At 50.9% G+C, this 14,811-nt stretch overlaps 1 protein-coding gene across 1 annotated transcript in view; it reads left to right on the top strand.

Moving 5' to 3' along the window:
* Nucleotides 1–6,153: 6,153 nt before the first annotated feature.
* LOC144952545 (uncharacterized) overlaps nucleotides 6,154–14,811 on the top strand; it is a 19,025-nt gene continuing 10,367 nt past the window's right edge. Inside the window, exons 1-3 of the mRNA XM_078882995.1 lie at nucleotides 6,154–6,245; nucleotides 11,702–11,982; nucleotides 14,471–14,766. Of these exons, the coding sequence (XP_078739121.1) occupies nucleotides 11,708–11,982; nucleotides 14,471–14,766 (571 nt within the window). The 5' untranslated portion in view covers nucleotides 6,154–6,245; nucleotides 11,702–11,707. The remainder of the gene's footprint in view (nucleotides 6,246–11,701; nucleotides 11,983–14,470; nucleotides 14,767–14,811) is intronic.

The raw sequence follows: 14,811 nt of genomic DNA, 5'->3' as shown, positions 1-14,811 counted from the left end.
AGTTACGTGCGCGCAATTCTCGCGGCGAGTTCCCGGACGAAGACCTCGGAGTGAGGGCGTAAGGCGGGTGGAGCGGCCTGACTAGGCTTCAGGCAGAGGTCGCAAATAGGTTTTGATTCCTTACCCGTACCCGTACCCGGCCGCACCAGGGTCGCAAACGGGTACCCGTACCCTACCCGATACCCGGCTACCCGTACCCGGCCGGGTACCTGATTGTGACCTCTGGGATGAAGCCATGTTGCAGGCGCGGGTGGGTTGATTCTAGGAACTTGAATTGTGAGAAGAGACAAGACGTTGGGAAATGAGTGACAAACGGTGACTCACCAGTGACTCACGGCCTACCCGTACCCGGCCGCACCAGGGTCGCAAACAGGTACCCGTACCCGGCCGGGTACGGGTAGCCGGGTATCGGGTAGGGTACGGGTATCGGGTAGGGTACGGGTATCGGGTACCCGGTTGCGACCTCTGGATTCAGGTAAATGGAACTCGTCTTGATTTTGGGGGGGGGGGGGAAATCGTTCAGTTTCCGGCATACGGAACATTCCGGTTACGTTTCGATTTAAAGCTTTGGTGACTTCAGGGATTCATCTTCTTGGTTCTTTCGGTAAAGTCACGTAGAAGGGAGATAATAAAATAATAAAAATAAAACATAATAAAATACAATGCTCACGACGTTTCGGCCACAACGCAAGCAGCCGTCCTCAGGTGAAGAACAGGTCTGTCCTTCAGACGCTGTCTTTCCGACAGACCTGTTCTTCACCTGAGGATGGCTGCTTGCGTTGTGGCCGAAACGTCGTGAGCATTGTATTTTATAATGTTTTAATTTTAATTATTTCCGGTTACGGTTCGTCCTCGGTAACGCCTGACCCTTTGCGTCAAGCGGGGGGCTCGCTTGTTAGAGCTCCGCTTCCAAAGCCACTCGGCCCTCACAAATGACGGCCCAACGAAGGTGGACTTACCGTCACGTGGACAATTTATAGCAGCCGTGTGAACCCTAAGGGCGTGATGTTGATTCTAAATTTGCAGGGAAAGACCGCAGGACCCGGAGCAAAAAATCCACGCGGCCACGGGGGGAGAGAGAGAGAGAGACACCGCAAACTCCAAATATACAGCAGCAGGCGTCGTCAGGGTCGGGATCGAACCCACGACCTCCTGTATACCAGGCGAGGTAGTCAACATCTCCTAGCCACCGTGATGATGATGATGATGAGAGAAACACCGCAAACTCCAAATATACAGCAGCGGGCATCGTCAGGGTCGGGATCGAACCCACGACCTCCTGTATACCAGGCGAGGTAGTCAACATCTAGCCACCGTGATGATGATGATGAGAGAGACACCGCAAACTCCAAATATACAGCAGCGGGCATCGTCAGAGTCGGGATCGAACCCACGACCTCCTGCGTACCAGGCGAGGTAGTTAACATCTCGCGACCATGGCACCCTTCCGCGTACAGTGCCTCTCTCGCAGTGAATTGTGGGGGGAAACAGAGAGAATGCTGGGTAGTCAAAGGTGTTCCCGGGGAGGCTCTTTTGCCGTTAGGTGCTCAGAGAGACGAGGCCCTTGGGGAGGGTCATTTTCCTGTGCTCCGCCGTCGGACTGCGTTGTTCTTTTTCTTGTTTTGATCATTACATTTCATCGACGGCGATGCATCGACGGACGAATAAACGCAACGGATGCAATCGGCGAACGCTGAGCAGCGACTTTCTGTCGAGTGCACTTTTTACGGTCGAATGTGTGTCGAGGGAGAGCCCAATTGGGAGCTCCCCCCCCCCTCCTCATCCTCACCCCGTTGTCATCAAGAGTCATCGGAAGATGTAATACTGGTAGGAACCTCCTGGTTACACCAGCCCACAGGGGATTATTGTGTCCGTCCGTCGTGCAGGGAGGGGCTGGGTGGGGAGGGAGGGGCTGGGTGGGAAGGGTGGGAAGGGGCTGGGTGGGGAGGGAGGGGCTGGGAGGGTGGGGCTGGGTGGGGAGGGAGGGGCTGGGTGGGTAGGGTGGGGCTGGGTGGGAGGGGTGGGGCTGGGTGGGGAGGGTGGGGCTGGGTGGGGGGTGAGAGGGGTCGGGCTGGGTGGGGAGGGGAGGCGCTGGTCACCCCGTGGTGCCCTTATAAAACTCAACGTTTAACCTACTCACGCCGGCTTGTGGCCGCCCTCACAGTCGGGCATATTTGCGGAATACACCACGCCGCCGTTGACCCTGGCCATTGACCGAGCAACCCAACGTTCCTACCAGCTCCCTCCGCAGCAGGGATGCGTTTATACTGGCGGAATCCGATGAGCTGTGAAGTTGTTATTTTTTTGTCTCCGCAGGTGTAAAATAGTCCCTCGCTCCTGACACCGCGCACACGGCGTCTGTGAGAACAAGATCTTCAAAGCCCTTCGGATTTACAGCGGCGGTTGTGAATGTGTAGGATTGACAGCGGCGGTGTTGACTCACGCAGAGAGCATTTCGGGTTGCATGAATTCAAAAGACAAAGATACCCCTCGTAGCCTTCACAAACTGCCGGGGCAAGTGCTGTTCGCGAGTCGCAGGACCTCCGAAGGCCGGTACGGTACACGAGGGGGGGTGGGTGGGAGGCCAGCACCACGCCCGGTACTCGTTTGAGGCTGAGTCGATCTAGGGGGAGGCCCGGGACCGGCGCACACGCGCGCACACGACGCATGCGCGTTGAACTTCTTTCGAGCCGTACAGAGCCGATCACAATGGGTTGCGAGTTAAACGGTTGCGAGGAATTGAGAGTAGTAGCGGCAGGCTTACGCGAGACCAATATTATCCATTTCGATTTGAAGCTTCTTTCGTGACTGCAGGGATTCATATTCTTAGTTCTTTCGGTAAAGTCACGTAGAAGGGAAATAATAAAATAAATAAAACATAATAAAATAATATGTCTTTAATGTTTTATTTTTATTATTTTATTATTTCCCTTCTACGTGACTTTACCAAAAGAACCAAGAAGATGAACCAGTGGCATCTACATCTGCAGAACGTGAAGAACCAGTGGCATCTACATCTGCAGAACGTGAAGAACCAGTGGCATCTACATCTGCAGAACGTGAAGAACCAGTGGCATCTACATCTGCAGAACGTGAAGAACCAGTGGCATCTACATCTGCAGAACGTGAAGAACCAGTGGCATCTACATCTGCAGAACGTGAAGAACCAGTGGCATCTACACCTGCAGAACGGAAGAACCAGTGGCATCTACATCTGCAGAACGTGAAGAACCAGTGGCATCTACATCTGCAGAACGTGAAGAACCAGTGGCATCTACATCTGCAGAACGTGAAGAACCAGTGGCATCTACACCTGCAGAACGGAAGAACCAGTGGCATCTACATCTGCAGAACGTGAAGAACCAGTGGCATCTACATCTGCAGAACGTGAAGAACCAGTGGCATCTACATCTGCAGAACGTGAAGAACAAGTGGCATCTACATCTGCAGAACGTGAAGAACCAGTGGCATCTACATCTGCAGAACATGAAGAACCAGTGGCATCTACATCTGCAGAACATGAAGAACCAGTGGCATTATATTTCGATGTAAAGCTTTCGTGACCGCAGGGATTCATATTCTTGGTTCTTTCGGTAAAGTCACGTAGAAGGGAAATAATAAAATAATAAAAATAAAACATTTTAAAATACATTATATTATTTTATTATGTTTTATTTTTATTATTTTATGTATATTATATTATTTTATTATGCTTTATTTTTATTATTTCCCTTCTACGTGACTTTACCGGAAGAACCAAGAAGATGAATATTATCCATGGCAGAGGTTTGTGTTTGTTGTGTTAGGTTGGAACGCGTAAATATATAAATGTGGTGTCGTGAAAACCGCCACCACCGACACAGCCAATTAGTTAATTAGTAATAAGGAGGTTTGTCGCGTATACAGAACGTGGCCAATTCGTTACTGGTACAGCAACACGAGTGTAGTGTATAGTGTAGTGTAGTGTGTAGTGCGTAGTGTAGTGTATAGTAGTGTAGTGTAGTGTGTAGTAGTGTAGTGTATAGTAGTGTAGTGTATAGTGTAATGTGTAGTAGTGTATAGTGTAGTGTATAGTGTAGTGTATAGTAGTGTAGTGTGTAGTAGTGTATAGTGTAGTGTATAGTGTAGTGTATAGTGTAGTGTATAGTAGTGGTGTATAGTAGTGTAGTGTATAGTGTAGTGTATAGTAGTGTATAGTGTAGTGTATAGTAGTGTAGTGTATAGTGTAGTGTATAGTAGTGTAGTGTATAGTGTAGTGTGTAGTGTATAGTAGTGTATAGCGTAGTGTAGTGTGTAGTAGTGTAGTGTATAGTGTAGTGTGTAGTGTATAGTGTAGTGTATAGTGTAGTGTATAGTGTAGTGTGTAGCAGTGTAGTGTATTGTGTATAGTAGTGTAGTGTATAGTGTAGTGCAGAGGTGGGACAAAGTCATTGTTATGCAAGTCCAAGTCGAGTCGCAAGTCATCAAATTCATGACTCGAGTCTGACTCGAGTCCAAGTCACATGACTCGAGTCCACACCTCTGGTGTAGTGTATAGTGTAGTATATAGTAGTATAGTGTAGTAGTGTATTGTGTATAGTAGTGTATAGTGTATAAAGTAGTGTATAGTGAAACCCATTTACAATTCGAGTGGCCGTGACGGATTTTTGCTGCCGGTAATTAAAACAACAAAACCAGCATCATCAGGCGCACAGATCAAGGTAATAGGAATCGAAGAGTCGAGAAGGGGAGTCTATGAATCGATTTCGAGGTAAAGGAACCGATCAAGGTAATAGGAATCGAAGAGTCGAGAAGGGGAGTCTAAGAATCGATTCCGAGGTAAAGAAACCGATGAGGGTAATAGGAATCGAAGAGTCGAGGAGAGTCTAAGAATCGATTCCGAGGTAAAGGAACCGATCAAGGTAATAGGAATCGAAGAGTCGAGAAGGGGAGTCTATGAATCGATTTCGAGGTAAAGGAACCGATCAAGGTAATAGGAATCGAAGAGTCGAAAAGGAGGATTCTAAGAATCGATTCCGAGGTAAATTATTAAATCAAAGAGGAATCGAAAGAGTCGAGAAGGGGTAGTGTAAGAATCGATTCCGAGGTAAAGGAACCGATCAATAGGAAGAAATGTGTCTAGTGGAGGTTCTTGGAATCGATTCCGAGTTTAGGGAATCAATCAAGGAAATAGGAATCGAAGAGTGGGGTAGCTGATTCCAAGAATCGATTCCAAGTGAAATAAATAAATTAAGTGGAATCGATTTGGTGGTGAAAGAACAGGAATCGAAGACCCGTGTTAGGGCGTTCGAGGAATCGATTCTTAGACGCGTTCCATTGAAGGGGGGAAATCGAAGAATAATTTTAACGGAATAAATGTAATCGATAATCGATAAATGCGGGTTGGCGTCTAAGAGGACGTGGAAGGAGACACGGTGCCTGAAGAGAATTCGATTCGCAACGTGGTGGAATCGATAGGGGGCCCCCACGATTTTCTTGGAATCGATGTCCAAAAAATCGATATAACTGAGGAATCGACGAATCGACTCCACCCACCAAACTGTAGTCGCCTGAGTACAGTGCCGAGTGTTTCCGTGGCCGCGACTTTCCCCTTCAACCCCTGAACCCTCAACCCCTGAACCCCACAGGAACCCTCGCGGTAGACGCCGGGTCCATCACCACCACCACCTCTACCATCACTCCACCACCTCCACCACCACTCCACCACCACCACCACCACTCCACCACTCCATCACCACCACCACCCCACACCACAACCATCCCCACCACCACCACTCCACCACCACCACCTCTACCACTCCACCACCACCTCCACCATCATACCACCACCTCCACCACCTCCTCCACCACCATCACCACCACTCCACCATCACCTCCTCCACCACCTCCACCACCACCTCCACCACCCCTACCACTCCACCACCACCCCTACCACTCCATCACCACCTCCACCATCACACCAACACCACCATCACCACCCCTACCACCACCTCCACCACCACCACCACTCCATCCCCACCACCTCCACCAACCACTCCACCATCACACCACCACCATCACCACCTCCACCCCTACCACCACTCCATCACCACCCCACCACCACCTTCACCCCTACCACCACTCCACCACCACCCCTACCACTCCACCCCCACCCCCCCCACCCCCCTCACCCCCCCCACTCCCCCGTGTCTCTCACCGGAGCAGCGCGAAGACGAACACGAGATACGAGGAGGAGCCACAACGAGGTCAGAACTCCGCCGGCAGCTGTCATCGTTACCATCGTTACCATCGGTATTATCATCGTTATCACCCCACTCCTTAAACCCCCCAGACCTCGCCTAGCCCCTCCCCTCACTCCTTAAACCCCCCAGACCTCGCCTAGTCCCCCCCCCTCACTTCTTAAACCCCCCAGACCTCGCCTAGCCCCTCCCCTCACTCCTTAAACCCCCCAGACCTCGCCTAGCCCCCCCCTCACTCCTTAAACCCCCCAGACCTTGCCTAGTCCCCCCCCTCACTCCTTAAACCCCCCAGACCTCGCCTAGCCCCTCCCCCCTCACTCCTTAAACCCCCCAGACCTCGCCTAGTCCCCCCCCTCACTCCTTAAACCCCCCAGACCTCGCCTAGCCCCTCCCCTCACTCCTTAAACCCCCCAGACCTCGCCTAGCCCCTCCCCCCTCACTCCTTAAACCCCCCAGACCTCGCCTAGCCCCTCCCCCTCACTCCTTAAACCCCCCAGACCTCGCCTAGCCCCCCCCTCACTCCTTAAACCCCCCAGACCTCGCCTAGTCCCCCCCCCCCTCACTCCTTAAACCCCCCAGACCTCGCCTAGCCCCTCCCCCCTCACTCCTTAAACCCCCCAGACCTCGCCTAGTCCCCCCCCCCTCACTCCTTAAACCCCCCAGACCTCGCCTAGCCCCTCCCCTCACTCCTTAAACCCCCCAGACCTCGCCTAGCCCCTCCCCTCACTCCTTAAACCCCCCAGACCTCGCCTAGCCCCCCCCCCCACTCCTTAAACCCCCCAGACCTCGCCTAGCCCCCCCGCCCTCACTCCTTAAACCCCCCAGACCTCGCCTAGCCCCTCCCCTCACTCCTTAAACCCCCCAGACCTCGCCTAGTCCCCCCCCTCACTCCTTAAACCCCCCAGACCTCGCCTAGCCCCTCCCCTCACTCCTTAAACCCCCCAGACCTCGCCTAGCCCCTCCCCTCACTCCTTAAACCCCCCAGACCTCGCCTAGCCCCCCCCCCACTCCTTAAACCCCCAGACCTCGCCTAGCCCCCCCCCTCACTCTTTAAACCCCCCAGACCTCGCCTAGCCCCCCCCTCACTCCTTAAACCCCCCAGACCTCGCCTAGCCCCCCCCTACACTCCTTAAACCCCCCAGACCTCGCCTAGCCCCCCCCCTCACTCCTTAAACCCCCCAGACCTCGCCTAGCCCCCCCCTCACTCCTTAAACCCCCCAGACCTCGCCTAGCCCTCCCCCTCACTCCTTAAACCCCCCAGACCTCGCCTAGCCCCCCCCCCTCACTCCTTAAACCCCCAGACCTCGCCTAGCCCCCCCCCTCACTCCTTAAACCCCCCAGACCTCGCCTAGCCCCCCCCCTCACTCCTTAAACCCCCCAGACCTCGCCTAGCCCCCCCCCCCTCACTCCTTAAACCCCCCAGACCTCGCCTAGCCCCCCCCCTCACTCCTTAAACCCCCCAGACCTCGCCTAGCCCCCCCCCCCTCACTCCTTAAACCCCCCAGACCTCGCCTAGCCCCCCCCTCACTCCTTAAACCCCCCAGACCTCGCCTAGCCCCCCCCCCCCCTCACTCCTTAAACCCCCCAGACCTCGCCTAGCCCCCCCCCTCACTCCTTAAACCCCCCAGACCTCGCCTAGCCCCCCCCTCACTCCTTAAACCCCCCAGACCTCGCCTAGCCCCCCCCCTCACTCCTTAAACCCCCAGACCTCGCCTAGCCCCCCCCCCTCACTCCTTAAACCCCCCAGACCTCGCCTAGCCCCCCCCCTCACTCCTTAAACCCCCCAGACCTCGCCTAGCCCCCCCCTCACTCCTTAAACCCCCCAGACCTCGCCTAGCCCCTCCCCCCACTCCTTAAACCCCCCAGACCTCGCCTAGCCCCCCCCCTTAAATCCCCACCCCTTTAATCAGTAGGGTTAACCCTACTGATTAAACCCTAACCCATGAAGTTGTCTCAACCATAGTTCTTAAACCTTAACCCCTAAAACTGTCTAAACCATACTCCTTAAACCCTAACTCATGAATATATTTTAGTCCTTAAACCTTAACCCCTAAAACTGTCTAAACCCCACTCCTTAAACCCTAACTCATGAATACATCATAGTCCTTAAACCTTAACCCCTAAAACTGTCTAAACCCCACTCCTTAAACCCTAACTCATGAATATATCATAGTCCTTAAACCTTAACCCCTAAAACTGTCTAAACCCCACTCCTTAAACCCTAACTCATGAATATATTTTAGTCCTTAAACCTTAACCCCTAAAACTGTCTAAACCCCACTCCTTAAACCCTAACTCATGAATACATCATAGTCCTTAAACCTTAACCCCTAAAACTGTCTAAACCCCACTCCTTAAACCCTAACTCATGAATATATTTTAGTCCTTAAACCTTAACCCCTAAAACTGTCTAAACCCCACTCCTTAAACCCTAACTCATGAATACATCATAGTCCTTAAACCTTAACCCCTAAAACTGTCTAAACCCCACTCCTTAAACCTTAACCCGTGAAAATGTCTCAGCCATAGTTCTTGAACCATCACCCCTACTAAACCTGTCTTAACCCTACACCTTAACCCGTAAACCTGTCTAAACCCAAGGCTCTCAGTCTTAAACCCTAAACCTCTGCCTTAACCCTCATCCTTACACCCTAATCCATGTGCCTATCTTAACCTTCAACCATAACCCTTACTAACCCTGTCTTAACCCTATGACTTAAACCTTAACTCATTAACCTGTCTTAGTCCTTACACCTTAACCAATAATCCTGTCTTAACATTAGTTCTTAAACCTTAACTTATGAATCTGTCTTAGTCCTTACACCTTAACCCATAATCCTGTCTTAACCTTAGTTCTTAAACCTTAACCCATGAGGCCGTCTTAACCCCCGGTCCTCACTCCTTAACCCGTAATAAACCTAAAGGAGTGAAGTCGCTCCACGCTCGGCATAGAACCTTGACATGGCACGGATTGGATAGCAATCTACAATTTGGTGTCCGATCGTAGGCCGTCCATCGTGCCGCTCCTTGCTCATCAGCGGGTCCTATCCAGCTCCAGTTTCTCGAGATTCGCTCGGTGAGATGCCGTTAGGGGTTAGGGGATGATCGGGGCTTCGGGTTTAATGAACTTCGGTGCCCGACGCTGATTTTCTTTGCCATTCAAGTTCATTGATTAGGTGTAGCCCTGTGAGCCATTCGGCTCTTGAATCGGGTGCAACCGCAACAAACAAAAAACAAAAACATGAACAAAAAACATCTTAAAGTGACTGTGTGACTAAGTGCAAACATAAACTCCAAGAAAAAATAGAAAAATATTGCATTAATCCGAGGGTCGCTCCTCAACCTTGACCCCCACAGATGCTAACCCGAGTGAATGTTCGCCAATGCGCTCCGCGTGTTTTGTGTGCACGTACGTTAGAGATGCCTGTTAACTTTTCACGCGAGACAAAGGTCCCCCGTGTAGCCTCTGACAGACTGCTGGGGCAAGTGCTGTTAGCGAGCAGCAGCACCTGGGATGCAGAGGTCCCAACCGGGTACCCGATACCCGGCTACCCGTACCCGGCCGGGTACGGGTACCCGTTTGCGACCCTGGTGCAGCCGGGTACGGGTAGGCCGTGAGTCACTGGTGAGTCACCGTTTATCACTCATTTCCCAACGTCTTGTCTCTTCTCACAATTCAAGTTCCTAGAATCAACCCACCCCCGCCTGCAACATGGCTTCATCCCAAAGAGGTCGCAATCAGGTACCCGATATCCGTACCCTACCCGTACCCGGCCGGGTATGGGTAGCCGGGTATCAGGTAGGGTACGGGTACCCATTTGCGACCCTGGTACGGCTGGGTACGGGTAAGGAATCAAAACCCGTTTGCGACCTCTGCTGTCAAGGCCGGCACTGTGACACACGAGGGGGGTCGGTGGCCCGCCTTTGTCTCCCCAAATGGCTGTGTTTCCTACACACCGCACCGGGTACTCATTTGAGGCCGAGTCGACCTAGGGGAGGCCGAGGACCGGCTCGGATACTCCACCGCCGGCGGCGTTGTGCGTCCGCGAGCGGGACATCGTAACGGGCCCGGCGGGTTCGCAACACGCCGACCAACGCACTCCGCCGTGTCCCTGCAAACTCGCTGACTTGTGGTTGTTGTTGTTTGACTTGCATCCCACTGGGATTTGTGCACACAGCGTTGGTGTACGGTGATTTTTAAATCCTTTATATTAAGTTCGCGTGCTTGCTTGCTTGCTTGCGTGCTTGCTTGCTTGCTTGCGTGCTTGCGTGCTTGCTTGCTTGCTTAGGACCGTGCAAATCTTTCGGTCGTTTTTTAACCCACTTCCCGTGATCCGATCGAGCTGACATTTTCCACACAGACTCGTTGTGCCAGACAATTATTGTTCGTGAAAAAAAATTCCCAAAATTTTACACTTTTTAGACAAAAAAAAATTATTTTACATATATTCAAATAGAACGCATTCATGGCTTTGGCTGAACGTCAGAGTGTAAGAGCCAAGAGCGTAACCCCTCCACAGGCCGTGGCGGAGTAGCGCAGTTGGTAGCGCCCTCGCTTCCCATGCCAAAGGTCGCGGGATCGATCCCCGCGTCCTCCGCAGGCGAATATATTTTTAAATCCTTTATATTAAGTTCGCTTGCTTGCTTGATTGCGTGCTTGCGTGCTTGCTTTCTTGCTTACGACCGTGCAAATCTTTCAGTCGTTTTTTAACCCACTTCCCGTGATCCAATCGAGCTGACATTTTCCACACAGACTCGTTGTGCGTGACAATTAATTTTAGTGAAATTTTTTTTCCAAAATTTTACACTATTTAGGGAATTTTTTTAAAATATTTAATTACCAATTGCTTAATGCTGGCAGACAATCATCTGACCCATAGGTGGCAGCCATCTCAAGCCAGAGGACGAGAAGACTCTAGCCGCCACGCATATAAAGGATTTATAGTGAAAAACTTTGTTTTTACGGGTTTACTTGTTTCCTGCAATATGTTGCTGTCTTTTCTTGGATTTTCTGTTTGCACTTAGTCACATATTCACTTTAAGATTCATTCTTTGGTTCTTTCGGTTAAGTCACGTCTAAAGATAAAATAATAAATTAAATAATAGCATATTACGACGTTTCGATTGCAACACAAGCAATCCATCAGGCATAAAAGAAATAGCAACAAAAATGTTATGCCTGATGACGATTGCTTGTGTTGCAATCGAAACGTCGTAATATGCTATTATTTAATTTATTATTTTATCTTTACACGTGACTTTACCGAAAGAACCAAAGAATAATTCCTGCAGTCACGAAAGCTCCAAAATTAAGATTGATTCGCTTTAAGATGTTTCATGTTTTTTGTTTTTTTGTTTGTTGCGGTCGCACCCGATTCAAGAGCCGAATGGCTCACAGGGCTACTACACCAAATAAACGAACTCGAAACTTGAACTTGACTTTCCCGCGCGTGCACGCACAGACAGCCATGGCAGCAGCGGCAGAGGTGATGGCTCCATCGCCGCACCACGCGGCCTACGGCGGCGGTACCGGCGAGGCCTGGAGCGACTTCCCGGCGTGGCTGGCCGCCCGCGGCGTGGGCCCTCGTGCCGTTGTGGCCCTGGAATCGGCGCTGGGCATCGGCGACTACGCGGCTCTGCGAGCCTGTGCCGAGCACGGCGCCCTGCGCGCCGAGCTCATAGCGGCGGCGCGCGACCGCCTGCCATTCGGCTGCTACGCCGTGCTGCGGAGGCTCGTCGAGAGGTTTGTCACCGGCACCGACGACGAAATTGATGACGGATTCAGAGTGTTTGTTCGTGGTTGCGGGAGGTATCCGATAAGCTGTAAAGCTCCGATGTAAAGCTTTCGTGACTGCAGGGATTCATCTTCTTGGTTCTTTCGGTAAAGTCACGTAGAAGGGAGATAATGAAATAATAAAAATTAAACATAGTAAAAAAATACAATTCTCACTCTTGTGAGAATTGGAATATTTTATTATGTTTTATTTAATAAAAATAAAACATAATAAAAAAATACAATTCTCACTGTTGTGAGAATTGGATTATTTTATTATGTTTCATTTTTATTATTTTTACCGAAAGAACCAAGAAGATAAACTAATCACTTTTAAAATATATCCAATATAAAGTAAACTAATCTAAGCTCCGATTTAAAGCTTTCGTGACTGCAGGGATTCATCTTCTTGGTTCTTTCGGTAAAGTCACGTAGAAGGGAAGTAATAAAATAATACAAATTAAACATAATAAAAAAATACAATTCTCACTCTTGTGAGAATTGGAATATTTTATTATGTTTTATTTAATAAAAATTAAACGTCATAAAAAAATACAATTCTCACTGTTGTGAGAATTGGATTATTTTATTATGTTTTATTTAATAAAAATAAAACATAATAAAATAATCCAATTCTCACAATTCTCACAAAAGTGAGAATTGTATTTTTTTATTATGTTTTATTTTTATTAAATAAAACATAATAAAATATTCCAATTCTCACAACAGTGAGAATTGTATTTTTTTATTATGTTTTATTTTTATTATTTTATTACTTCCCTTCTACGTGACTTTACCGAAAGAACCACGAAGATGAGCTGTAAAGCGTTTTTTTTTTGCAGAGATGTCCACTCGGGGCATGGGGTAGGAACGTTACGTTACGACAACAACGATACACACAAGCACGGTAGTTAGTGCAAGGTTACAAGAAAGGTAAAACGATCACCCAAACAACACACAAATACAACTAAACCATCCCCATCTTACCAGGCAGCGCCCACTGAGGTGTGAACTTATTTGTCAGAAGCTACCTGGCTGCCGCGAATGATAGCGGCTCAACAAAGTGGCCCATCGATCGGACAGTTACAGCACCAAATTAAACTAAAGGATCTCAATTCACGTCGATTCTAAATGCAGAGGGAAAAACCGGAGGGCCCGGAGAAAAAATCCACGCGACCACGGAGAGAAAGAGACACTGCAAACTCCGAATATACAGCAGGCGCCAGAGTTGGGATCGAACCCACGACCTCCTGTACACCAGGCGAGGTAGTCAACATCTCCTAGCCACCGTGATGATGATGAGAGACACGCAAACTCCAAATATACAGCAGCAGGCGCCAGGATCGGGATCGAACCCACGACCTCCTGCACACCAGGCGAGGTAGTTAACATCTAGCCACCGTGATGATGATGAGAGAGAGACACGCAAACTCTAAATATACAGCAGGTGTCAGTGTTGGGATCGAACCCACGACCTCCTGTACACCAGGCGAGGTAGTTAACATCTCCTAGCCACCGTGATGATGATGAGAGAGAGCCACGCAAACTCTAAATATACAGCAGCAAGCGTCAGGGGTTGGGATCGAACCCACAGCCTCCTGTACACCAGGCGAGGTAGTCAACATCTCCTAGCCACCGTGATGATGATGAGAGAGAGACACGCAAACTCCGAATATACAGCAGCAGGCGTCAGTGTCGGGATCGAATCCACGACCTCCTGTACACCAGGCGAGGTAGTTAACATCTCCTAGCCACCGTGATGATGATGATGATGAGAGAGAGACACGCAAACTCCAAATATACAGCAGATGTCAGGGTTGAGATCGAACCCACAACCTCCTGTACACCAGGCGAGGTAGTTAACATCTCCTAGCCACCGTGGTGATGATGAGAGAGAGACACGCAAACTCTAAATATACAGCAGCAAGCGTCAGGGGTTGGGATCGAACCCACGACCTCCTGTACACCAGGCGAGGTAGTCAACATCTAGCCACCGTGATGATGATGAGAGAGAGACACGCAAACTCCAAATATACAGCAGACGTCAGGGTTGAGATCGAACCCACAACCTCCTGTACACCAGGCGAGGTAGTTAACATCTCCTAGCCACCGTGGTGATGATGAGAGAGAGACACGCAAACTCTAAATATACAGCAGCAAGCGTCAGGGGTTGGGATCGAACCCACGACCTCCTGTACACCAGGCGAGGTAGTCAACATCTAGCCACCGTGATGATGATGAGAGAGAGAGAGAGACACGCAAACTCTAAATATACAGCAGCAGGCGTCAGGGGTTGGGATCGAACCCACAAAACGCGTCGCCACGCCTGAACGCCGCTCGTTAATTCCACCCGCCGTTTCAAAACATTGCCGCGTGGATTCATTGCCCCCCTCCCCTCCCGCCTTCCTCCCTCCTCTCGGCGGTGTCATCATCGTTACCACCGCCCCGCCCCCCACAGCTTTGAGCTGCCGTGCACCGGCGACGCCGCCGGACGGTCCGGCGCCGCCAGCGCCGCCAGCGCCGCCACCGCCGGCGACAGGAACTCGTCGCTGCTCGACATCCTGGTGGTGCTGCTGACGGCGCTGAGCGGGGAGCTGTCGCGCTCCGCCATGCGGCTCAGCGCTCTCGACGCCGGAGCCGCCGCCGCCGCTTCTCCCGCCGGCGCCTCCCCCTGTGACGGTCGCGTCTCGGCGGAGCCGCGAGCCGGCGCCGTCATCCAGGCGGTGGACGGCTCCTACCTCAGCGACCACGGTGGTGAGCACCACACCCTCACTGCCGCCCCCCCGCTCCGTTCCGTAC

The sequence above is a fragment of the Lampetra fluviatilis genome, chromosome 3 (genome assembly GCF_964198595.1).
Source record: "Lampetra fluviatilis chromosome 3, kcLamFluv1.1, whole genome shotgun sequence".
Lineage (NCBI taxonomy): Eukaryota > Metazoa > Chordata > Hyperoartia > Petromyzontiformes > Petromyzontidae > Lampetra > Lampetra fluviatilis.
This window is presented reverse-complemented; position numbering and strand designations above follow the sequence as displayed.